General features: G+C 41.1%; 1 protein-coding gene across 1 annotated transcript in view; it reads left to right on the top strand.

The window, feature by feature from the left end:
• The first annotated feature begins 8,138 nt into the window (after positions 1 to 8,138).
• The window catches only part of ckn (CRK like proto-oncogene, adaptor protein), a 29,282-nt gene continuing 10,326 nt past the window's right edge, over positions 8,139 to 27,094 (top strand). The window contains exons 1-8 of the mRNA XM_071587898.1: positions 8,139 to 8,306; positions 19,307 to 19,417; positions 19,697 to 19,798; positions 20,499 to 20,819; positions 23,624 to 23,833; positions 24,014 to 24,262; positions 24,980 to 25,519; positions 25,589 to 26,239. Coding sequence (XP_071443999.1) covers positions 8,286 to 8,306; positions 19,307 to 19,417; positions 19,697 to 19,798; positions 20,499 to 20,819; positions 23,624 to 23,833; positions 24,014 to 24,262; positions 24,980 to 25,519; positions 25,589 to 26,239 — 2,205 coding nt within the window. The 5' untranslated portion in view covers positions 8,139 to 8,285. The remainder of the gene's footprint in view (positions 8,307 to 19,306; positions 19,418 to 19,696; positions 19,799 to 20,498; positions 20,820 to 23,623; positions 23,834 to 24,013; positions 24,263 to 24,979; positions 25,520 to 25,588; positions 26,240 to 27,094) is intronic.

Below are 27,094 nucleotides of genomic sequence, written 5' to 3' on the forward strand. Positions count from 1 at the left end.
GTGGGATAGTCTAATGAATAAAAACGATAGGACTTAAAGCTTCGTATTCTATGAGTATCCTGTTTCGCATCCCATTGATTACTGCTACCTGCAACTTCCCCTCTCTTTCCTCGAATTTTGATCCCTTTCAATTTTGGTCGATGATATCATTTTGGGAGTGCCTCGCCGCGACGAGTGCTCGCGGAGCACGATGCTTTAATTCTCCGCCGCTCGTCTCTCTGCTCATTATTTAAAAGAGATGCGATAGCAATCGAGAGCAACGCACTGGAGATTCTCTCGGTCGGAAGTGAACAAAATATGTGTGCGTCTTTATTTTTTCACGCCCGCTTGTTTTTTTACCAAGTGGAGCCGATTTCGCGTCTTCCGTCCTCATCCCTTTCCTTTAACCTGCGGCCTCGCGAATTTTCCCTCTACTTTTATCTCTCTTTCTCCTCTCTGTAATTTCTCTTTACTATATTTTGTATCTACCATCTCTGTTTTCTCCCTTATCCTTTCTCTTATTCTTTTTCTTCAAGGCGATTACGTGCCACTCCGCACCACCCATGATCCGTACATTTCATTTCATCTGCGACCTCTCGCCTCCCTCCCTCTTTTATCTCCTCTCTCTACCACCCTCTTTTCTTCTTCTCTCCATGATTCAACCCTCTCCCTCTCTCTCCCTCTTCTATGTTGTCTCTCTTTTGCCTAGTTCCTCTATAATATCTCTGTTCACTCAATCCCTTTCTCTTTTACTTCTTTAAACCAATGAATGGCGTGTCCTTCGACCCATCCCTTTAATTTAATCCGCCACCTCTCACTTTTCTCTCCCTCCCTCTTACCCCCATCTTTCCCTCTCCCTCTTTGTCACTGTTCTGTCTTAATCTTACTTCTCTTTCTCTTCCTTCCACTTAACCTCCCCAATGTTTTTCCTCTCCCCTCTCCCTGGTCCCTCTCACTCTCTTCCTCGCTCATGTATTCCTGCCGAGAGTCAGCGCTTCGCCTCACGCCGCTCACCCACCCACCCACCCCCTTATCTCCCCGTCTGACCGCCACCCCTTCCCGTTTCCCTGCGGCCGCGCTTTCCTCGCCTGCCAGGGGCCATCTGCACTTGGGCCACCTTGCCGTCGCTGAAGGAGGGAGAGGACGGGGGCGTGAGGCAGAGAGAAAAAAAAGTCCGCTTTGGATTTATCAGTTGGGTGGCTCGTGTTTCAGACCTGGAGTTCGCCATGCGGCCGAGATATTGAACCGAGTTGATGACCTCACCGAGTGTGCCTGGACTTTGTCGTGACCCGGAAGGATACTCGCTGGATCGCGTATCGGGTTGCCTCGAAAATATTTAATCAGCGGAATATAATTATGCAGATTTATTTCTGTAATAAAAAATCGCCCGTAGCGATGCATATTCAAAGCGTAGAGTATATATGTATATATATATATATATATATATATATATATATATATATATATATATATATATATATATGTCTTCTTTTGCACTTGGTATATGCAGAAGCACTTGGCAGTATTTTTTCCACCAAACGATTGTTGTTCGCATCAGTTCTTCATCTCATGGCTTAAGGTGGAAAACGATCTCACCTGAAACTATATTTTTATATGTGACTATGAATTATTTTATTACAACTTAAGCAGTAAAAAGTAACATATTAGCGAGTTACTTACGTAAAATTGTTTCTGCTCGTTGTACATTCATTCGTCTAGATTTGTATAGTAGCGGGACGTGGTAGTCTAGTGGGAGGTGGTGAACTACTGGAACACGGTAGGACCCAGGTTCGATTCCTGGGGAGGCCTCAGAGCACGTTCAACTTCAACCAAGCTGTGCTCTTTTCCGGGTATCACATTTTCCTGGGAAACCATAGGCGGCATCGGGAAAGGATCTGTCTACTCAACCCTAGTGTGCGACATTCCCGCGCTGTTGGGCCTAGTACAGGGTCTACCCTCTAGTCTATCTACCCTCACCTATGAAACCGGCCTTCGGGTTGAAAACTGTAGTCATGGTCATTTATATAGTTTATTACTTCCTGTGTCTCAATCGTTTCGGCTACTAACAGAATGGGAATTGAAGGGTGTAAGATATTGTGAAATATTGAATTAAGAAATTCCCCAAGAAAATTAACGAATATTAACCTCAAATTAACGTTTAAAATGAATAATAGTTCCTGATGAGTATAATTCAAGCATTAACTTCATTAATCCAAAAAAGAAAAACTTGATTGTTGGGTCCAGATCGAAAAAAATTTGAAGCCATTTCAATGAAATATTGGCTTCAGAATGTGATCTTTATTCATTAAAACCTACTTCTCAATAATAATCTAGTTATTAATGGAGTACACGTGTAAGTCATTCTGAAATTATTAAGTGCTCACCAAAATATTTTTCCGTTCACTGGGACTAAATTTATGTTCCACTTTCAGGGTCTGCAATACACTCAGTTGGTGCATTCCGGGAAAGCGGCGGCTTACTACCATCCGCACCCCGTCACGCACTTACCCGAGGACCAAGGGATCGACATGACGCAGGTGAGAATTCAAGTTCCCCGCTCCCGAAATGGCACGTCCTGCTAGCGCGGAGCTCTCGTCACGTGATCGGGTCGTAGAGCGGTCACGGGCGGAGTGTTAGCACACTCATTCCCGTCCCGTCCAATTCCCTCGAATAATGCGCCGTTAATTCCATTACCTCACTTTTTTTGAGCTCCCTGTTTCATTTTTTTCAAGCAGACGAAGCTAAAACGGGAGCATTTCCAAGGATTCTGTTCTCTTCTCCTACATTTTTATTCTCTCACCTTCTCTGTCAATGTCACGTTAGGCCCCCCACTCCTCCCGCATTCACCTCTCAAATTGTCTCCCTTTCTTTCCAGGACATCGTTTTAGTTCCCTCCTCCAGCCAATAGGCACCTCATTAGCCTGTTCTTTGGAGCATGTAGACACACGACATTTGGTTTCCGGTTATGTCTTTCTCTAACTAGACGAAGGTTCGCGTTATACGAGGGTCATCCGGAAAGTAGTACCCGTTCGTGCCGCATGAAGTGCTGACGACGCGAGTAGCCGCTGGACGAGGTCAGATAGCTTCAGTGGCTTGCCTGCCTTCTCTGAGCCAAGTTGCGTGACGCTAGCATTGCCTGTGTTGTTTCTGTGATTGTTTACAATGTTTAAAAAAATTGAGAACGCCGCCAGTTGTGAAGTGAGGGCAGTGATTAAATTCCTCAATGCAAGAAACGTTCGCCCATGTGATATTCATCGCCAATTAAAGGAGGTGTATGGAGACAATGTAATGGACGAGTCGTCTGTTCGGCGGTGGTGTCGCAACTTCAACATGGGGAGGGGGAACACACACGACGATGAGCGTTCGGAGAGACCGTCTGTCATTACAGACCAACTGGTGAGCTCAGTTGACGAATTCGTGAGGAACGATCGGCGCGTCACAATTGATGACATCTGTGAGCATTTTCCCAATGTTTCTCGAACAATTGTTCATGAAATTGTTAAACACCATCTGCATTATGCAAAAATTTGTGCAAGATGGGTCCCTCGCGTATCTCAATGAGCTGGCGGCGAAGGACTATGCAGCAGGAATACAGAAACTTGTCACACGTTATGACAAATGCCTTAATTTGCTTGGAGATTATGTTGAGAAGTAGTTTAAAGTATCCTCTTTCAAATAAAATTTTTTATGTTTGTTAATATTTACTTTTGTGTCTTTATTTCACGAACGGGTACTACTTTCCGGATGACCCTCGTACCTTTTGTGTGTATTGATTTACGGCTCAAAGTTTTTAATTCATAATAAAAATCCTATTGATAGCAATAATATTCGGTCTTATGCGCTTTCCACGTGACAGCAGGGTAGTGCTGTCACTTTATTTATTTACTTAAATTACAGTAAAAAAGTCAAAGTAACTTACAATTTGTACCTCAGATCATTCTTATTTTATCAGACTGTTTGGTTTTAAACATTTTCACATTTAGGATACAATTTTTCTTAATTTTATAATTTAAAGATAAGATTACAGAGATGATGTGGATGTGCATTATCTTCGTGTGGATTATCTTTATTCTTGATCCTTCTTCGTTTCTGCCTTTACATGTTGTTTTATCGTACTTCTTACTTAACAAAACTTGGTCTGGATTCTTGGTTTAATTCGTGAGTTCCATGATTTCTACAAATTTTTCTTTGGGAAATTCTTTAGGATTTAGGATCAATTTGGTTTACGAAAACCTTTCAGAGTTAAAAAATGTCTTAGATATTTAAATTCATGATTGTCTATTCTTTATGCATAATCTGTTACCCTAAGTTTCTCACTATGTTATTTCTATCTTCGGTGAAAATACTACAATGAGTCAATCCAAGTTCAATAACGTCGATTCCATTCTTGAAAGGACATTTATTTTCGTCAGTTTTTCTTTCTTCTTTAAATATGTCCCGAAGTTCCCATTCCCTGAACTTCTGAACATTTGCGACCCATTGGAATATTTATTCGGTCTTTTCTTGATTTCTGGAAAGAATTTGAAAGTTGTTTTCCCCCTTTCTTCTTTAGATCAATCTTCTTGTTGGTGGATTTACATGATTTCCTTGATTATTCTCTTGTTTATCCTCTAGTATTCATATGGATACAGTTTCTCTGTTAGGAACTGGGTATGGTATTTTCTTCCTAAGTCTAATTTTGCTTTATGTTCCAGAATTCCATATGCTATAGATAAGGACTAGATGGCTAACCATACTATAGCAGAATGATAATGGGAGTAATCAGCATCTTTTTGCTTCGTTGAACCTGCGTTTACTTCAACTATAGAACATTCTTCTTCCCCAAAGTTTTCAACCATATGATTGTAATCGAATGGCTACAGATTTATAAATCGTTATTAGATTTAGAATTTTGATTGAATTGAATTTACTTTGCAATGCATTTTTAAATTATGGAATATATTTTTTACTTTATTTGAAATGTATTTTGCATGCATGCATTAAGCTGAGTCTTTCATCAAAGATGATTCCATATTATTTTAAATCTTTGTCTTTTTAGATTATTTTCAGACACTTTTACTGTAAGGTATCTTGAAAATGTTCCTTTATAGCAAACGACGGCCGTGTTGTTTGTGGCCAGTTTGAGCTTGACTCAATCGTTCGCAAATATATCCGTTCAGGTCTCAACTTTAGATTCTAGAAACTTCTTTGGTGAGAGAATTGTATGTTAATCTCAATGTTGTCAGCATAAGCTGTGAGATTGCAATTTTCGATTAACGTGCTTTTTAGCGATTCATTCATCATGATATTCCAAAGAATGGGTCCCAAGATCCATCCTTGTGGAGTAAATGGCTCACTTCTTTTTTTCCGAGCTTTGAAGCTCAATTTTGATAATTCTATCTTTGAAATAACTTTTAAATAGAGCAATTATGTTGTAAGATAATTTACATCTTTTTAAATCTTGAATGTAGACCGGCCAGGGAATCAAACGCTGCTTCGAAATCCACGTAGCTGTGGGTACACGTATGTGTGGTTTGAATTTTTTATTTCATTGATGAGCTCTTCCGCTGCATCGATGGGAGCTTCCTATCCAGAATCCGCAAGGGGCAATAAGATTTTCTTCACCCACGAATTCATTTATTTGTAACTTAATAACCCTTTCAAGTACTTCCCCCAAGGTCTGGAAGGAAGGTGATGGGTTTGAATATTTTAGAGTCCCAAGGAGCCTTTTTCTTGCCCTTCAGAATGGTACATAGAGTACCATTTGGGAAATATTTCTGCACAAGATCTTCAAATATTTTGTTCAAGATGTTGTAAATAGTTTGTCTGCATTCGTGCTTTTCCAAAGATCGTTAGTTTATTTCTTTTCTAAAATACCTCTCCTGTGTAACAACTGCAGTTAGACTGTCCTCCATACCTTCGGTGAGGAGCAATGAGGGAGAACGGCAAAGAGAAATAAAACTTTCGAATTGATTCGGTATTATTTTTTCCTTCTCTTTCCCCTGCTCTGGTATTTCCATTCATCTCTATGAGTACGGGCTCTTAGCATAACGTCACAAGACCCTGATTCATGGGTTTTTATTCGGGGGAGCGATTGTCACTTTATTAGACTGGTACTGATATGTTTCTTTTTGATGATTCCACTCAAAAGAACTGTCGATATTTGGATTAAATCATCCTTATGATTGTTTTATGCATTAATAGTGGCATTATAGATAAATGTTTAACATTTTTCGGCCATTAAAAAATAATATTCCTTCCTAGAAAGAGTTTTCGCATCTAGCGTTTTATAACTCAGATTCTTTTGACCCTTTTCCCAGAGAATAAGCCGTTACAAAAGCAATAATCAACTGTGTAATGTGTTAGTACAATCACCTTGGTGTTTCACTCCAACCGAATGTGTTTTTTTTCATTTGCTAATTTGCCATTATTCCAAAAAGTTTCTGTTTTCACTTAGGTACGTAATCACCGTGGAACGGGTAAAGACGCTCCTCGCCTTTCAGTTCTATTCATAAGTAATTCACTTTCACATATAAACCTTACCGAAGTATAACGGAGTTGAGAGCGGCGAGTGACCGAATCACGCAGTAAAATCCAAGGGATGCGAGCGAGGGACCACATTGAATATTTAAGCGGCGGCCGCCTGATGGCGCCTCTGCGGCCGCTCCTAAGGACCCTCGACGGCATCGCGCCGGAAATGACGATGCCCAACCCCTCCCACCGTCCCCACCCCTCATCCAACCCCTCACCTCCCCCCCATCCTAGCTCTCCCTCCACTCCCCAAAAATCCCATCCTCATCCTGCAAGAAAACGTCCCGTCCCACCGTCCCGGGCCATCTCCCGTCAATTCTTCCTATCTACTGTGTCCGCCCACAGAACCAACGAAATATATGGCCTCGGAATGCTTGCGCATGCAGCAAATGAAATGATCGGGAGTGAAGGGGAACGTTCAAGCGATATTTTCATTATTTAAGTCAATTGGATAACCTACAATATTCTGGTGGAAAACTCATGAACGCTATCACTATGATTTTACACCACTCAAACATCGAGTGAAGGGCTTAATGTATGCAGTAGACTATATTTACACCTATTATTAGTGTTTTTCCGTCCACTAAAGATAAACTACTGGTTCCTTTTTGTCTTAGTACGTTATTTTAGGAGAACTTGAAAAGTGTGGATAATTATGCACATAATCTAGTGACCAAGTGTCTGATGATTATCCCTTTCATCCAGTGACTAAGTGCTTTTTATCGATTTTTCTTACTTTCCAAATGTATGGAATGCCGAAGAATTTCAACGATTCTTGTAAACAAACAACGCGTCAATAATGTGGCGAATGGAAGCTCAGAATTTCCAGGAGAAGTGAATAAGTACTTGGTCAAACAAATTAAGAGCTATAGAATTTGTCTTTTCGTGATTCAATCCGTCAGATTCGTGATTTCACATACTCGTGATTTTCAATAGAAGGCAGAGAGAATCAATTTTTGTAAGCTGGATATTTGCCTTGCTTTACACAGGGTATCCAAAAGATAATAAGTAAATGCATTCATTCGCCTGGCTAGGATATCATCCTAGTAAAATATGGTCTACAATTAAGGATCTCGTCTCAGTAAAAATGTAGTATTTACCCACAAAGCTTTCTCTTCGTGGGTAATTTTGATAAGGTAATTTTTGACATTTTTCAACCTCAATGATGCAAGTCTTGGCTCAAAAGTCTATAGTGTTTGCCCCCAGAAGTACTGTAGAACTTTTTCAATCAACACTCTACAATTCATTCATGTTATTGCAGATCCAACCAATGGATGCATTCCGATTTCCCGCAACATTTTCCATGCTTCATTGACCCTTTTCCCTTTTTCCAGAGCCCGGGTCGGGACAGCCCAGGCTCCTCTGGGTCCGGCTCAACGAGCAGCGGGTGCGGCGGCGGGGGCGGTGGCGGGCGGAGCAGCGGCAGTGCCGGGGGCGGTAGCGGCGGGGGCGGGAGCGCCGGCGGGGGCGCCGGAGGCGGGTGCAGGCACAGTACGGCCAGTCTGGACAGCGGCCGGGCGTCCTCCGGATTCATCCCGGCCTCGTCGTCCTCCTCGTCCTCGTCCGGGGGCGGGAGTGGCAGCGGGGGCGGAAGCAGCAGCGGCGGCAGCGCGGGAGGCAGTAGCAGCAGCGGGGGCAGCAGCCACGCGCGGTGCTCGTTGGACAGTAGTCCGCGGTGCTCGCTCTCGTCCTCTTCGTCCATCGCGTCGTCATCCGCCGCCGAGCACCACCACGCGGCACTCTTCGGGTGCGGGTGCGGCGGGCAGGGAGGCGCGGCAGCCAGGGTGGAGAGGCTCATGCAGCAAGGAGTGCTGCCGGTGAGTCCGCGCCCGAGTGTCTATGACTAGCCGCTCCTCTAGCCCTTTGCCCTCGCATTGAATTTGTTAGTAGACGTAGTTTTAGCTCTTCGGTCCAAGGGCTCTGATCATGTATCGTCTTATAACCCTTGCTGGAAAACCACAGCACAATGGCAAGATATATACGAATAACAAGGCAATGATTCTAAACACCTCTTGTTTTCTAAAAAGTCGCTCAATATATTTGAAGAAATGAGCAGAAATAAATTTGTCACGTATGAATTTTTTAGTTGGTTGTATCCCATTATCATTACTACTAATATTACTAGGAAATAGGAATGGTAACCGCTAACCTCAACGTTCTTTCCGTCAGGGGTAGATCCTTATAGTAACAATGAAATACGATAAATGGCAACTAAATGGTGTTGGGTGGAATGCTGTCTTTTCTTGTGAAACTTTGGATTAAGTAATGCTGGGTATCTGAAAATTGAAAAGGCGTTTTCTTCGCTCAGAATATTTGCCTAAACAACTATTAAAACTTTACTACTGCTGGAAAATGGGGTAGAAATGGCTTTTAAGGAGCGATCCCAAAGAATTAGGAAGCAGGAGCTCTTCATTGAAACTTTGGTAAAACATTCCTATTATTTGTTGTCCTTAAGTACAACAAATAGTTTATCCTCCAAATATTAAATTAAACTCTATTATAGTACGCTTTAATGAAGAGGACTTTGCGTCATGGACGAGTAAAATTCCAAATTCTGCCCATGAAATAGAAGCCATATGCACTTTCATGCACAGTTGAGAGTGCTTGTTAATACACGAAATTTATAATTTTGCCAATGTATGTAGTCAAATAAAGTTGCCATAATGTAGTCAAGTATTAAAATTAACGAAACCAGTCAAGTGAACATTTACGGGCCTAGGCAGAACCCCCAGCCAATGTGTCCAATTTCCGGGTGGCCCAATTAGACCCTGTCCTTGATGGAATTCTATGGTATATTGCTACATTTCGGAGTTTATTTCTAAAGGCGACTTGAAATAGATACCTAGGACTTTGGTTATGATGCGTAACCCAGATGCCTTGGGTATCCCACTGTCTATAGATGATAGTTTATTGAACATAAATTATCATCAGCCCAACTGCATTAGAGTGGAACGGAAAAAAAGAGAAAGATGGAACGCTTCAACTTTAAGGGAAGGTCTCTGGTCGCTACCTTATTTTTGCTTCCATTAAACCGTTCTAGGGAAGATTTTTGGCATCACACTTATGGGAAAATATCGGAAGAGCAATAAGTCTATTATCTAGTTATCCCTCTAATTCATGAAACTTTCGTGTAGTGAGGAAGTGACCCCTGCTGACATCCCAAACGATCATACACTTCATGAGCAGCCAAATGCTATCCAAAAGGTTATCATTAGTTACTTTTATGTCGAAGTAGACATTCACTATATTTAAAATTACAGAAGGGTGTCTTCTCCTTCCTCTAGATATTGCTACCATTTCAGGCATTCCTTTATTTGTGGGACATAAAAAAACTAGCATTTCAAACGCAAACAAGGATCGGGAATAAGTGAAGCGTTTTCCCGTCTCTCGCCCAATCCAGTAATCCCCGAGTCAAGTGTCTCTATTTAGTCCGGAGTGGAGTTTCGAGAGACGGAAGCTCCATCTCGTGGTCGGAGGACAATGTCGTTGACCGCCATTCTCGACTCGCGCCCTTCCCTCCGCCCTTCTCCCTCTTCCCGCTCTCCTGCCCGATTATCCCTCCAACGGCTTCCCCCGAAGTCTACTTAAGGGGCAGATGTCGGAATCAATTGGAGCTCTATGTCTTCATGCGCGACATCAATGACCTCCACGGCCGAGCCGTTGGGACCCTCTTCATTCGCCGAAATGGTTAGCACTTTTTATTCGACTTCTTGGCGAAGTCGTTTCAGTGGAGCCCCGCGGTAGATGGCCAGTGGTAGTTTTGAGGGATGCTTTATTAAGCGCAATCAAATTCGCATGTACGGCATTGAATGTACGGTGGCATGCGTTCAAAATAGCCCGGGCATATTGCGTCCATCGTCCGTCACCTTGGTATCAGTGACTTAGACGATGGGTATGATGATGCCCGCATTCATCTGTTTATGGAGTAGAGCGACACTCGAGGTTAATTGAGTCGTTATGCGGCCTGCCCATTGGAAATCTTGGAAGCCGCTTTCTTTAGGGATTCATATTCGATTCCAGCCGCCCTTAAGTTATTCGGTAGCTTACCTTAATTACCTTTATTTTAAAATTTTATTGCCTCACACTTCTCTATGCATGAAAGCTGTTCAGAGAGCAGAAAAGTGGAAGGTTTTCCTAATCATTTTCAAAAGCGTCTGGTATTAATTAGTATTGATTAGAAAACACTTTATTCTAGGTATCCCTTGTGGACAAGCAAATATAAAATATATATTTCTTTACAGATAAGAATAGCTATATTTTGGGAAATATAGGAATAAAGAACAGAGCTTCATTGTGTAAAATATATTAATGGATTTTGAAATATTATAATTCCTTAAGTCTCAACAGTGTAATTATATTTTAAACAGTAGTAATAGTTTTTGCTCACAAATCCGTTTCGTTATATACATATCTACTCTTCATTCGATCGAGAAGTCTCAATCGGATTAAGTAAAAGGCAATTACGTTGGTGCAGCCGTTCTACCTTATTCAATGTACATTACTTTGCCTTTAAGTAGAAGACTTTTTTGGTAACATTTGATTAACCCAATTACTTCCCCTGCGTAAAGTGAGAAGTGAGCTTCTTTTAGGCTATACGGATGCTGCATTAATTAAAAACCTCCCTCCATTTCCTTCGCATTCCCTATTGAGAATCGTTTTCCGTGTTTCTTTTCTTCGCTGGGAGAGCAATATCCACCATCGCACCGGAAAGTGAATTTGGTTTAAAAATAAAGCACTAACACACACTAAATTCGAGGAAAAGGAAGCATTTTCCCACGCGCCCATGGCCACTAACCCTCTTTGGAGGAGAGCGAGATTGTTAACGCGCGAGTATTCCCATCGCGGCCCTGGGGGAGGCGAAGAGGGTGTGCCATCGGCGGCGGAAATAAAGGCGCGCATCAACCGAATGCTTATTAGCCCTTTCCCACTTTTTTATTGCAATCGTGCTCCTTTTTTTTACGTCCACCCTCGCCGCACCTCCTCAGGACCATTCCACGGATGGGAGTGGGTGTGGGCGGCAGCCTCCCGGCAGCGGCGACGACGCCCGGTGCAATGTCACGTGTTATGAGCCATAAGCCATGTTAGGGGTGGCATAGGAGGCTCAGGGGAGGCCAGAGGGGGGGTGGGGACGGCAGCCAGCCCCGCTATACGAATTCCGATTTTATTGACTCCACGGAAACGGCAAAAACAACCTCTTATCCGCGTGTCTGCACGGCGTTCATCAATTCCTCTCCACGTCCCACCGCCTCCCTCATCTGCCCTCGCTCTCTCTCCCATTCTCTCCTCTTACTCCTCCATCTTTTCCCTCATAACCCCCTCTCCTGTGTTCTCCTCCTCCACGTCCAAACTATTACCTCCGTTCCCAACCCCTATCACAAGTCCACGCGATGACCCCGGTGTCCTCGGGAGAGATGTCTCCTCTTCCACCCTCCCTCCCGCCCCTAACGGAGGAACGCGTAGTCGTTGGGAGGAGGGGGTGGAATGCAGTGAGTGTTGGACGGGGGAGTGGAGGGATGTGAGTGAGAATGCTCCTTTTCCACCCTCTCCGAACCCCCGCTCTTCAATACACGCGTTCGCCCGCTTAGATGACTGGGTTGTGTGTGTGTGTTTATGCGCGCGCGTGTGTAGTTTGTGTGTGGTGTGAGAGTGGCGATTTGACAAACCGTTCAAGCGAGTAAACCGTGCATCAAGCCCCTCCGGAACCTTCTCCTCTTCCAGCGGCTCCCCTCCATTCCATCTCCTGGGGCGAAATACTTCTCCCCGCCCTCCCTTTCAGTTCTCTCTCTCTTTCCTCATCCTCGCTCCGCCAACCCGATCTCCCTTCCTCGTCGATCGTAAAAAGAGAGAGGCTTCGAGGAGGGAGGAGGAGAAGGGGGTGTAGTGGAGATCCGTAGATCATTAGAGAGACTTCATACGCTCAGTCTCACGGCCTTCCTCTCCGTCTGTGCCCCGTACGAAGGTGCAAGACGTGGAGACGCAGAGGCGTGGAGTCGCTCTTTATCTTCCCTTAGCCAGTGTTACTCAGGGTCCGAAATATATTCGACAGAGGATTAGAAATACAAAAGTCAGCTAATAATTGCGAAAGGTCTAAGTTGATAAACAAAAGATTTGTAGTAGATAGATAGATAGATAGATAGATAGATAGATAGATAGATAGTGGTCTTTATTTGGGCGAAATTGAGGCCAAATGGTCCCTTCTTCCATTTAACCCATCGTCATATACATATTATATTAGCCATTTAAACTTACAGTTACATTCAAATCTAAACATAAACAAAAACTCCAAACAAAGTAATGGATTTTATTTGAAAAGTGAAACTTTTCAGTTGAGTTAGTTTTCTTATTTTGGTTAGTTAAGTTTCATTTATTTTATAGTATGTTTCCTCTTTCCTTGATTAAATTCATCAAATGTTTTTTATTCAAAGTTTGAGATTTAATGTCTAGAGAGCATAGTTTCATAAGGGAGCTTCAGCTCTTAATGGCATCATCTCTCTATCTGTACCCTCTTCCTAGCACATTTTTCATTTTAATCCGGACAAATTCATTAAATATTTTTACGATTAGGGACAATTTCACACACAAATATGAAGGGAAATCCTCAACACCAGTCATACTAAGCTATCATCGTCAACTGCCTGTCTTGTTGTTTTACCTTTCGAGAAATCCGAAAGATTCCCTTTCTTCTACATGTTAATGTATTCGACTAATTCAGAATCTGTCATATGTTTTGTCCTGTAAATTAATCGCGTCACCTCATTCGACGATTGTCTTTTTAATTGATTTTTTTTCGATCCACTTCCCGATGAGATAGTATTGATGACTCACGTTCAAAATTTAACCTTGTTCATACACATCAGGTTCTTGACGAATTCTAGCCATGGGAAAATTATGAAATATGTAACGCGCGAAAGATTTATGCTTGCAGACAATTGAGGGGTAAGTTGGGCGCATGACACGTTTGTTGGAGGATGGGTAGCAGAAGAATGGAATGATATTCGAGGGAGAATGAGGCAAGGAATGAGAGGGTTGGAAGGGATTTTCATGGGTTCCATTTACGGCCACTGTGAGAGGGAGAGTATAAAAATAAAAGACAAGAGTGAGGGCGAGAAGGGAAGGGTAAGAGAAGTAACAAAACTCGTCAAGTGAAGAGAGGAAGAGAACGAGGGAGATGAGCAGAATCAATTTCTGCAGGCCTAAATAAAACGGGAAGTGAGATAGGAAGAGGAGAGGGGCGCAGGATGGAGGAGGAGGAGGGTGAGGGGAGTTTTTATATCTCAGACACGCGACAAACGCTCCCACCCCTATTCTAAAAAAAGTGACGAAGCCTTACCGAGAGGGATGGAAAAAAATAAACCCTTTCGCCACCTTTTTCCCGAAGGGTCTCTTCCTCCCAAGCGTCTTTTCGCCCGCTCTACTGCCTCCCCAATCAGAGTAGCCAACCGTCCGCGACGATACATTGAAAAATAGCTGAGATTGCGCGGAGTCCCCAAAAATCTGAGCGTAATATATTTAGGCGTCTAAAAATATATTAATAATGATATATATTTTTTTGGAATCCCATGGCTTACGCGTGAGTAATACGCTAAGCATACGAGCATCTCGTAGCTTTGCATAAGCATGATCGTATCTCGCAATGATAAGATCTCTTTAACCTCTTACGGCATTTATTCACGCTTCAAACTAACGCATTCTGCAGTGTTTTGGAGGCCTTTATCGAGCATAATCCAAAGTGGCCAACTACAGAAAAATACAAACATGTCTGCTAAAAAAGAGAGCCCTCCTACGCCTCTCTCCTCTTCCTCTCTATCTTGCTGCTAGATGCTCTTAATTTTTTCCCTCAAGTACAGTTAGTAATGCCATCCCACGGCCTATTCATCCCTCCTCCACCCTCGTACTCTAACCCTGAAGAGGGTCCCCTGTCGCAGCCCTAAAATTTTCGTCCGCACCCATCAAACGGACTCCCTAAGGGTACCAACCGCCAAGCCTCGCCCCCCATCGCTCGCCCACACCCGGCAGCCGCCGCTCGTGGAGGTACTCCCAACCCCCTCCCGGCCCTCCTTCGGGATTGCCAACTGTTGTGCTTGGCGCGGGGCGGCCCATACTTGCTCGAGCGTCTCGATAAGCAAGCATCCCACGTGGATCTTCCGGTGGGTGGAAGGTGAGGTAAACAAACACGAAGCGGTCGCATTCTGTCGTTTATTGTTCACGTTCTGTTCCCCTCCATGCTGGGAGCCGGGGGCTAGTGGTCTTGTAGCGGTGAAAGCTGTTTGGGTTTTTGAATGAAATGTGCTTTTAGTATAGCATCATCATCGCTGAGGCATGATTAACAGCTCTGTAAATCGTTAAATTCTTTAAAATTAACAATTTTAATCAACAATTTGACGAGGAAATGAAAGTATTACTTGAGTCCCATGAAACGTAAACCATCTCGATAGGACAAAGTATTACTTTGCGTAAAACATAGCTACCGTCAATGTAGCGAATATGGAACGTGATTTTTTTTAGACAATGGTATTTCAAATTTTATTAAATTTCTGTCGTAATGGGCTCATCATATTAGAGGCTGGATGTTACTTTATATTCGTACTACATCTATTTAATATGAAAATATAAGTATTAAAGATAATATGATTTTAAAGGCGTATTTTATAATCTGAAAAACTTATGCAATCATAATTTGCCATAGTCAAAGAACGAATTTTATGTACTTCATCCCTTTGTCTTTACTTTAATATGATAGTTGGAGATGGATAGTTTATTTAAAATGTTTACCTTTCTGATATTTATTACATAAATTATTGATACGACAGTTTAAACCATAATGAATGAACATTAATAATGGGCTATAAAAATATTTAAAAAATAGAATGCTCAATAAAATTTTATAATTTTATTAATATTTTCATGGTCAATGCGTTATTTTGTAATAGAATAACTTTATTTTTTTACATATCTCGGCTCAAGCGTAACCTCATGAAATGAAACCGATTCTAGTAGAAATTAACGGGTATATTTGCCATTAAAAGGTTCTTTCCTAGGTTCTTTCTAAGAATTTTTCAGAATTTAGCTTTTATTTTAATTGTTTTTGGACGTTGAATCCACAAAGATAATATACATTTTTCCTTATACCATAGCTAGTAGATTTTAGACCATATGATAATCTCAGTCTATACTTACGGTGAATCAGCGGGGTGAACTGTGCCAATAATTATTCATGATCAATCATAATAATTTTATTGGCTTAATTCCTTCAATGTTCATCCCTGCTATGAAATCGGCCGAACTCCACCGACGTGTACGCCCATGAGTTGTTTTTTCACAAATATATCGTTGCACAAATTCCCCTCGAAACTTGGCGACATCTACTAATGTATTCCTTTGCCTAGTTTGGCCCTCGGTGGAAGGTTACCGCTTGCCCACTCGAATGCCATTGTTAGTAGCTGGTTGAGACCATTAAGGGTCGCTGGAGATATTCGTGCGTGCTTGTGTTGCCATTTCGTCGTGGGGAGTTGGGGATGAGTTGGTGTGAGACTCGCGAGTATAAAAAACTACTTCATGCGGTCTCAAAAAAGGATTAAAAGGAACGGAATCGCTCTCTAAGCGCATGAAAATAGGCAAGCTTAAGCTTAAGGCCCTCGTCTCGTGCCGAATTGCATGGGCCATAAAGCGAGAGTTCTCTACATTTGCCCCTCCCTGTATAGGGTATACGCGTGGTAGTCCGGTCCTCGACTCTTCATGCCTTCACTGTATCTGTAAGTTTTGATTGTCCTCTTTAGGTGTCCATAAGAGTAAAAAATAGTTTTACGACCCTTCTAGGTATAATCCCCTTCGCTTTCTCATTGGCCATATAGCGGAGTATGCGAAGTATTTTGTTTAAAGCGACTCCGTTATTGTCGGCGTTTCCTGGCCGTGAACAATTAAACTGGAAGTTCAAAACGAGCCAAAAAGCGTATAGCCTAATGATGTGTGCGAGTTAATGAATTTAAGTAAACCTTCAAGCTCGTAATGAAAATATCGTGAAATGTGAGACGCTATATTTTTATTTTATATTTTCACATGCAAATTTTACTACTTTGTGTCTTCAACTTGTTTACTGACGTTCCTGTTTTAATCTTTAGCTCTTGGGCCATTGAGCTCTTCTGTAGCGATGCTGGAAAACTATGTTTTATTAATATTATCAGGAACAGATGTTAATCGTAGTTATAGTAAAACAAACTATAGGACCGGGTTGTTAGGTTTCCGGTTTATGGAGCTGAGTGCCCGAGCTATGCTTATTCATGGAAGACGGAAGAATTTGGCACTAGTGTTACGTTTCTACTAGAGTTTCGCGTGGAGAGCACTTTCAGGTGTGAGATGTAGGCGCTTTCAAACCTTTTAGTTTAGAGTGGTGAGATACTCACTCCGAGTTGGATACTGCTGTTTCCAAATCTTATCTCCACCTGATCGTATCTACTCGCTTATTCCAAATAGTATTTAGTGTAATGGTGGCTCCTCACCTCCCACATTACTACTGCTGTTCAGTGCAAATGCAAAATGGCTAATTTCTCACAGGTATTTAACAGCCATTTCCTTAATTGTATAAGGAGAAAAATATCTATTCTCAGGGGAAAATAATTATATTATCGCGTGTAGCACACACACGCACTTAAAAAATTATTTCGAAATCGACTCGGGACAATGTGCATATCGAATGAGTATTAGCCAAATACCGGTGACGTCAGAACTATACTTAATTGTTTGATAACTGATTTTGGTACATAATAATGTTTAAATTATAAAATCTCCAAAAATGATATAGTATATCTTAATGTGCATTATTTTTTACCTCAAATTTCGAGTACTTTCACCTTATCTGCGCAAAAATGTTATTTTTTCATAGAATATTTCCCGATTAATTTGGGCTACAAATTTTTCTTCAGCCTTAAGAAGAATTTGGTGGAGCCACAAACGGTATTAATTTTTATAGCCAGGAAATGAATTCATAAATTCGTGTGATAGTCTATGAAAAAGAAAACTATCAGAATTTAGTTTTTTCTTGTCTTTTGGATGGAGCAAATATTTGTATGAGTCTTGAATAATAATTAAACGAACACATATTCCTTTTATAATACTGGCCCGTAGCTCTGATTGATTTTATAGAAAGGACCCTACCGATGTTGTTCCCTCCCCATCTGAAGAAGAGGTCAGCGGTCACGTTCACATGGGACGTACTAAATATTTCAGGAGTCATAAGGCTGCACTGGAAAGCTATTTGTTGGCAATTTTTTAATGATACAATTTATCTCTAATCACCATTCAATTGTCCGTGCCGGTCGAAATCCAGAAAATAGTGCGTAAATGGGAAAAAGATAGACAAATATCATTAAAAATTACCCATGTTACATTTTGCGTTTTTCTCTTTTTTTTAAATTTGATGATCACAAAATGGAACATTAAGTCACATTGGACTCAATAATAGTTGCAGTTTGATAAGGCTGGAGGCGGAGCCTATCTCCAAAACCACATCTCCAAAGCACTGCCGGAAATGTGTTTTTACGTGTGCACGCGAAGAGGAGGCTGGGCGGGTTTGCGGAGGCGGAGAAGTGGAGCGAAAGGGCGTGTGAAGGGATGGAAAGGGTGTTAAGAAGTTACTCATCGCTAGAAGGATCTTCAAGGCTATTTGGATGCGATGGGAGAGGGTTCGGGGGAAGAAGATTGCCGTGGCAAGGCCCCCTTTCATTGGGAGGGTTGGGAAGAGAGTCCGTGAGTCGAGAGTGCGGGTTTCAATATTGATAAGCTCTCTCTCCCCTCCGTCTATCTCTCCCGCCCTCTCTGCCACCCGCACTTGGGGAGTCCAACAACTTATTACCCAAGCAATTTCCTCTTCGACGCCGTGCGAAGGGCGAAAACTCCGACAGATTGAAGCTGCGGTGCCTGCCGCAATGCTTTTCATTTTTCCCCTTGAGAAGGAGAGGTGTTGAAGGGGTTGGGAAAAGATGAGGGTGTTAAGGCGTTGTCGGGTGGACCACATTAAAGGCGTGGCTAAAGGGGCAATCGTTCGTTGGAGCTCCCAAATACACTAAGCGCCGGAGCAGTTCCGAAACGTCGCAAAAAAGTAGATTAGTCAGTGTAACGGGAACCTTACTGTTTTTTTTCTAGGGATACGACAAAGTTGATCTCACTCCCACTTACAATCGGGAAGATTAATATCAAATCGGCATCAGTTAATCTTTGATCAATTGCCTGTCGTACGATAGTCGTTGATCAATTTTTTTTATTATGCAAATCACAATTTTCGACTTAGATCGCTGCCATTCCTAATAATCGAAGGACGACACATATTGAAAGTGAAAGTACCTTAAAATTTCTCAGTGTACTTGAGTCAATCGAACAAGGTTCAAATATTGTGAGGTAAATTTTGATTTCAAGGATCGCTAATCAAGGATCTCAACTCTGTGTCAAAAGGGCCTTTCCTCTAATATTAATATTATTAGCAAAATTAGATACCATATCAGCAATCGGGAAGCCAAATTTGGCATACCGGTGTAATCATATTGGTACATAATCTCTTATGGGATGTCTAACTCTATTGGTGTTTCCTATAAACCTCTGCAGCCATATTTTATCGCCCTGACTTTTGTTTTATAATAGTTTTCATCATTTTGCCTGTTGATTTATTTGAGAGTTTATCTGAGGAATCATGTGGAATTGTATGTTGCTAATTATTTGGTCTACAGTTTTCTTGACTGATAGACCATTGACTGTTAGCACTATTGGCAGGCACTTTATTATATACATTAGTTACCACCATTAATTTGAAAATTTTATTTTTTTACAGGATCAGGACATCATTCAGTCATGGCTCATGGATCTTCATTTTGAAGAGTACTTTCCCCTTTTTGCTTCGGCTGGTTATGATATGCCAACAATCTCTCGAATGACACCAGAGGTATTTTATTTCATAAATGATGCTATCATATGTGAATTCCTAAGATCATATTGAGAATATTTTTGCTCTTACAGATTTCATTATTTTAATTGCTAAATAACTGATTAATTGATATAAATATTTGCTCTCAAATTCTTATAATTAGTGTATGAAGGGCATTCTCAGTGTAACATTCCTCTATATGCCATGCCTCAAATTACTTTCCTAATTTATAGAAAATTTAAAGTCCATAACTATGTACTGAACGTGTGAATTACAGTGAATTTTGCTACTTTACAGGATTTGACAGCCATTGGAATTAAGAAACCAAATCATAGGAAAAGATTGAAAGCAGAAATTGCACTTCTCAATATATCAGATGGCCTGCCTGAATACATCCCTGTAAGCATTTTTTGGAACTTAAATGTGTACTTTATTTTTATTCAATATCTTAATTAAATACTTTTAGCTAGTTTGTAGCAGCAGACTTAGTGGATGCTACTGTATTATAATAATGAGCACTATATAACTTCTTGTGGTACATGGCATTCTTACCTGAGCTATAGAGGGTATATATCATCCTTATACCACCTTATTATTAAAATCTCTACTACTGACCCTCGTTACCTACCACATTTAAATATCAATAAAGTTACTCATGTCCTAAAAGATATTCTTTATTACCCATAGTTCCATAAGAAATGATATTTGAATTATGGATTTTTAGGGACTCAGTGTAACACATTTGAAAGTTAATGCCTAATTTTTAACAGTAAAAACATAATGAAATTCAAGAGGTAATGAATTCACTTAGAAAACAATATGTCAACACTGATGGTAATTTTTCTGCTAATTCATTAGAAGTAACTTATAAGTGGTAGAAAACCAATTATTATAAAATTCTTCGTTTTATCATCTCAGTTTTGAATGTTTTGCTATAATTCATCTAATTTGTACTTGAGTCAAACAAATTTATAAAATAAAATAAATACTGTCATCCTTTTAAAAGTAAATTCAAATGAAGAATGTTTGTAAAAAACACTGAATAATATTGACGTCTTTTCACCAAAAACATTAATATATCTTAATCCATTTCACTCAGTCATCTATTGAAGAGTGGCTAGGGCTCCTTGGGCTGTCAGAATATGCTGGTGCTTTGAGGCAACAAGGCTGCCGGACAGTGGAGGATGTTGCCTCTGGTGTAACCTGGGAAGATTTGGAGGATGTAGGGATAGTTCGCCTTGGGCATCAGAAGAAAATACTCCTGGCTATCAAGCGGGTAAAGGACATAAAGGCTGGTAAAAGGTTTCCACAGCCTCAACCCCTCCCTCCTGGAGCGGAGCACCCCATCAATGTACTTCTTGTGCCCCCACACCTACAGCCGCACATAATCCAGCAGCAGCAGCAGATTCACCAACCACAGGTAAGTTCTTGCTACCTGATCAAAATAAGTCTTAATCACTTGACTCAATGGGTTAGAGATAAGTCCTTATTATTGTTCTTTATCTGTGAATCTCTGTATACAATATGAGTGTCTTTTTGAAAATATGGCCGTTAAAATAAAATGCTTCTGAATGTTAGTCATACTTAAAAAGAGGCTGATTGAGCTAAATGTTTTAAACAATAAGTTGCTTCAAAATGTGCTATTTATTGGCTATTCTTCTGTCACATGCAAATAAAACCACTGAAACTGCTGGTGCCTTTATTTATAAGAAATGAAATGCAGGCTTATCTTTGTGCCAAGTAGAAATAGATATGCTTCAAGTTATGAATGGGATCTGAAATAACTGTTCACATTGGTCACAGCTCTGAAATCTCCCCGAGGGAGTGTATGGGACGGTATAGTACAACTGTTCCTTTTTTCCACGCCATTCCATTTATACACCACTCTCTAAAGCTAACGTAGAACCCTGATATAGGCAGCTTTGCCCTACTTTTGCATGGATAAATTTATACAACCATGCTTCAGGAGATAGTTGAAACTTTGCTGCACATTATTCAAGCTAAACACATTGTTTACTTTTGTTTTCTTATCATAAGAAAAAATAATTTCGATCCTGATTCCTGAGATCCCATTTGCCTTCATTCAGGTTTTAAATAACCTTATCAAGGGCATTATCGAGTAAAAAGATAATATTAATTAATCAATTCATGCAATTTTCTCATTGTTTAAGTCACTATCTCAACTAATTTTACACTTCCTTTGATGTCCCTAATTTCTTTTCATACACATGAATGGAACACCTGGATAATATTTAATTATATCGGCAATAATTATGAAAAATAATGGGCCGTAAAAGCACTGAAAAATGCCCACTATAAGCAAAATAAATAACAGTATATTGAAGTATCATTCTTTTAAAATTTTGGTAGCTTTATTACACATAAAAAACTGTTATCAAAGACATTTTCACCCAGAATTTGTCTGTAGAAATAATTATTGTGAAGAAAAATTCCAAATGGTCTAACAAAGAAATGTAAGGTTAAAAGTTTTATTTTGGAAGCTAGGCTGATTTTACATTCATTATCTCTTTTGACCAAAAATATCAATTAGCTGATTTTGTTTTATAGGAGAAGTAATTGCAAAATCTTCCTCTATACCTTTATCACAAGTGTCACCTTCCATTCTGTAACAGGGTTCTACAATTCTCTCTTCCACCATAGTTCATTCATCACATTTGATTTTGGCACCATTAGCAAGTCAAGGAAAGCTTCCTTCAATATGCATTATGGATTGTACACTGTCTTGCTCAGAAAAAGCATGGCGGCACAGCTTAATAGTCGTGAATTCTGCTTAATTCCTTCACATTCCCATTCCCGATTAAAACAGTATTCACTCACTGTATATCATCAAATCAAGCAAATATTGTTTTCCATCTTTCCTCTTGTTGTTAGATACCACTTTCATTGAAGGATATTTTTATGTTTATAGTTTAGTTCACACAATTCTGTAAATTTATATTCCAAATATACTATCATAGATTTTGTTACTCTTCTAAGATAACTTAAGTGTAAGGATTTACTAACACCTCTGTTAAATTCCATTTATTTATATTGCTATAGACTGTAATTTATAATCAATATGGAATTTTCATACCTCCTGAATTATTAGTGACTTGTTTGACATTATTTTATGATGATAGTTGATTTAATATCAGTTTAAAGTAATCAAGTAACTCTTCTGATTAATAGAATTTATAGTCTGAGTGTAGCCAAGTTGTTTATTGAGTTAGAATAAGCACTATGAATGAATTTGTACAGACATTTATTATTTCATTTGAAAATTGCAAAATATATGAAATTAGATACTACTACTATATTATCATGTTTATAACTTAGCCGACCATTTCTCTGCCACCAATCAATGTGACTTATAGAGTCAGGTCATTACTTTGCATGCATGGATTACTGTACAGAAGTCATTCATTTTGCAACTCATTTAACTAGTTGAGCTATCAGAAATTGAAAGCTTTCCTGTGTTGTAGTTTCAGGAGAAGAAATCCTTTTACACTTTGCATGGCTGACTTTTGTGAGGTGGCAGAGAATATCCATTGTTTATTATTTCACTCCACTTCAACCTTACCTTCTGTGTATGATGGCATAGTTCAACTGAACAATTATCATATTGATCCCAGTATAAGGTGCTCTAAGTGAGCCAAATGGCATGTAAAGTTAAAGGATTCAGCTGTCATTATTATCAGTTCCCCTCTTATCTTAACATTACTGCCAGGGTTTGTGGCCACGGTTTTTTTACAATCCCTCCCAAATTATTGTTTTAAAAATGAAATTCAATGGATGATAATTCATGGTGTTTATAGCCTGATGTGAAAATTGAAGCTGTGGAATTTTGGGGGATTAATTTCATTGGAAGGAATTTGGACATTTTCCAATTGAATGTGATGAGTATCACCAGAGCAGCTCATGTTTGGGTCAGTAAGGTACCCTGCCATCACCCCCAAGGGGTCCTCATATGCAATGGTAGTGCCTGTGCCAGGTTATGGCACAAGAGCGAGTGGCTATTGATGTTTTTAGCTTCCTCCCATATCCAAATCCCTCTTTCTATATATCTCTCTCTACCCTCTCTGACACACTCTCTCTCTCTTTCACACACACTTCTCTGTTTAAATTCATTGCTCCTGAAAACACAACATCCCCTCCCCCTCCCTCGTTCCATTTGAAACAACCCTGTCTCTTCTGTTGCTCTCTCACTCTCTCTCTCTTCTCAAGGAGGTGATGATCACGACTGGGGGCCATTCCCCAGTTCACGAGTGTTACCCAGCCAGCACGGCCCCTCCCTCATCCTTCCACACCTTCCACCGTGCCTCTGTGCACCAGCCCCCACCCTCGTCGCCCCAACCCCACCACCCTCACCACCAACACCCCCACCACCACCATCAAGTCCACCTGCACCACAGGGGCGGGTCGGCAGGCTACCAGGTGAGGTGGAGCCGGGATGGGACGGCAGGGGGGGGCGTGGGAAAGGAGGGGGTGGGTGGGAGGAGGGGGGGAGCAGGCGAGGAGATTGACGACGACGATGACAGCACTGACGTGGCGGGGGACGTGGGCGGGGGGGAGGAGCTGGAGGTGGTGGGCGGTGGGGGGGAGGAGGATGAGGAGGAGGAGGAGGAGGAGGAAGATGTGGATGGTGAGGAGTTCCAATCCCGCCACCGACGCATCCAGCAGTTCCTCCAGTCCTCCCAGCTCCCGCCTCCCCTTGCAGGGAGTGGCAGTCCCTCCCACCACCCTCACTCCCCGACCACCTCGTCTGCCTTCTCACCCTTCTACTTCTCCCGGCCGCCCCCACCCCCAGCTCCGTCGATGTGCTACCAGCCCTCCGCCTACTGCCCAGACATTGTTCCCATCAAGGTTAGCCCCATTTTTATTTTGTTTCTCTTTATTTGGTTCAATCAGTGTTTAGTTATGCCATCACTCCGTGGCTTGTTAATCTAATCGTTTTGCTTGGTTAGCTTTGATTAGAGATGTTGTTTTCTTTCATCTCATTTACCTGTGATGTGTATGTCAACTCCTAAATGTCCTTGCATGCTGGAATGAAGTTGTTATATACGGTCTCACATGTGACCAGATCACAGGATGGTGACATCAAGTTGGTATTTACTTATAGTATGGAAGCTGAAATGTTGATTGTGTCAAAGTTTTGTGCCATATTAATGTGCTAAGTATTATTAGTAGTTTAAGAAATTTTTGAGTAAAAATTCCACTTCTACTCAAGTACTGACTGCTCCTTTCTTTTAAGGAAAGGAATTTAAATTTACTATCATTGTTGTCTCATGTGTTGTTACTTATGTATTGGTTTAATTGCTTAATGTCTGCACCATTTATATTGATGATCAATGCCTACCACTAACATGTTTTTATTCTTCATGCATCTCATTTGGAAATTTGTATGTGCCAACTAAATCATTTATTTAATGATATTAAGAAAGCTATCTTTAATTCAAAAGTTTAAAATGATTGATATTCTTTTGGTAAATATAACTTAAGACCTTATTGTCCTTGGTGATGGATGATAATGAATCATCTTATTTTGGGCCTATTCTAACTCTATTTTTGGATGTCAAACAGATTCGAGGGGGTAGGGGTAAGTCCTTGGAGAGTCTGGAAGATGGAGGGACTGGCACTTCGCACCTAACATTCAGTGGTGGAGGAGGTAATGGGGGCACAGGATTCCAGCATCAGCCACAGATGCCACAGCTCCACCTCCCACAGATGCATCACCCCATGCACTCCCACCCCTTCTACCCACAGCCTCACATACACCATCCCCACTTACACTATTTCCGGGGAACGGCAGTGGCCCCCCTCCCAGGGTGGCGCCCCAGGAGTTATGATGACGGTGATATCACCCCAACTAACGAGGGCCACCTGCAGAGTCTCCTGCTACACCATCACCTGCACCATCACTCCACGGCATTCCATGATGGAGGGGGAACCCTTCCAAGGCAGAGGTCCTCGTCCACTGCTGGCAGCAGTCCCGCACAAATGCCATTTTCGACCCTCAAGCCACGACCTGTGGCCAAAATCACCGCATGCACACAGAACACGGTTCGGTTCAAGGGAGACGGGGAGGAGGAGGAAGAGGAGGATGAAGAGGATGATGATGATGAGGAGGAGGGTGAGGAAGGGGAGGGAGTTGGGGGGGATGGGGATGGGGTGAAGGGTGGGAAGAAGGGGGACCGGAAGAAGAAGAAAAAAAAGAACTTGGCGCTGATGGCTGAATTTGAGAAACAGAGTTTGCAAATGCCACCACCGATGCCACTGCACGCCTGTGCTTACAAAAGCCTCCCACGGGACTTGGCTGAGCGCGACAGGTATTTTGCAATGGCTGCAGCAGGTATGAGGAAGATTCCTCCGTCACCACCCAAGAGGAATCCACCACCTACTTCAGCAGTTGGCACAATGAGGCCTGGGGAGGGGGACACCACCCCACACCCTGGAACGGTGCCAGTGGGGGGAGATGCTGATGTGGAGAGAAAGACATCTCCACCAGTGCAGGTTGCAGCCTCTATTGATTCAGTATCGACTGCTTCGCCATTGATGGAGCGTCAGCAGCGAGTGACATTCCAGCAAGACCGGGTGCCTCAGTCCACCCATGCTCCAACTCAATTAAACTCCAGTGAGTCCCTGAATCCAGCAGGAATGACTCCACGTGCGGTTGGGACATCCTCACCTCCAGGACCAGCTCCATCTTCTGCATCACATCGATGGGATGGATCCAGCTCTATGTCCGACTTCTCTGAACAGGATGGAATGATGGGATTGCCAGGCAATGGAAGCATATTAGGAATGCATCAAAATAGAAATGGATCTGATGCAAGTTTCAAGGTACTTACTTCCAAATATTAATTAGTGTTCCAAGTGTTCGAAGTACCTTATCTAATTATTCTCACATAATAACCTTTTAGTTTTGTTGTTGACAATTATGGCATTGTAATAATTTTTATACTTTTTAGTTTATTATTCATGTTGTATAAATTATTGTCCAAGAATATTAATTTGGATATTTCAATGCAGTGGATAGCAGCAAAAAGTTGTTTTTCATGCCCCATAATGATTCCTTTGTGCATTTTTCTTTAACTCTTAAATGCTTAAGGGATAATCTCTTCATACAATAAAATCAGCTTCATATTTCGAAAAATATTTTATAAGTGAATGAATGATATGTGATTGTAATAATTTTAAAGAGTTTGGGCTATGGAAATTGAATTAAAATTAGTATTAACTGTAAAATTTTGTATCAACATGCAAGTGTTAGCCATTAATACAAGTAAACACTCAATTTTTGCTCTTCAGCAATATAGTAATAAAACTATAATATATATTAGGACAAAAAAAATAACTAACCATTATTTCGTAAAAACAAAATAACTTTTTTAAAGCCAAGAAAGAGTAAATGAATAAAAATAAATCTATTATTCTACCTGTGGCAGAGAGTCAAATCTTAAAAAATGTTTTCCAGTTCCAAAACTTAGTCAAGATTTGTGACAGAGTAGCAAAAAAAACCTCTTTTCATTTCACTAACCATTTACGGTGTGGCCACAAAATTGATGAATTCTAATGTTAAAAAAAGAAAATCATAGACACTGAAATACAATTATTCAGTTAGATTATGTGCATTATATTTTAAATATGTTTAATGTTTTAAATCAGTATCTTAAAATCTGTTGATGCCATAGTTGA

This window comes from Hetaerina americana, unplaced genomic scaffold, assembly GCF_022747635.1.
Source record: "Hetaerina americana unplaced genomic scaffold, ioHetAmer1.1.p SCAF_3, whole genome shotgun sequence".
Classification (NCBI taxonomy): Eukaryota; Metazoa; Arthropoda; class Insecta; order Odonata; family Calopterygidae; genus Hetaerina; species Hetaerina americana.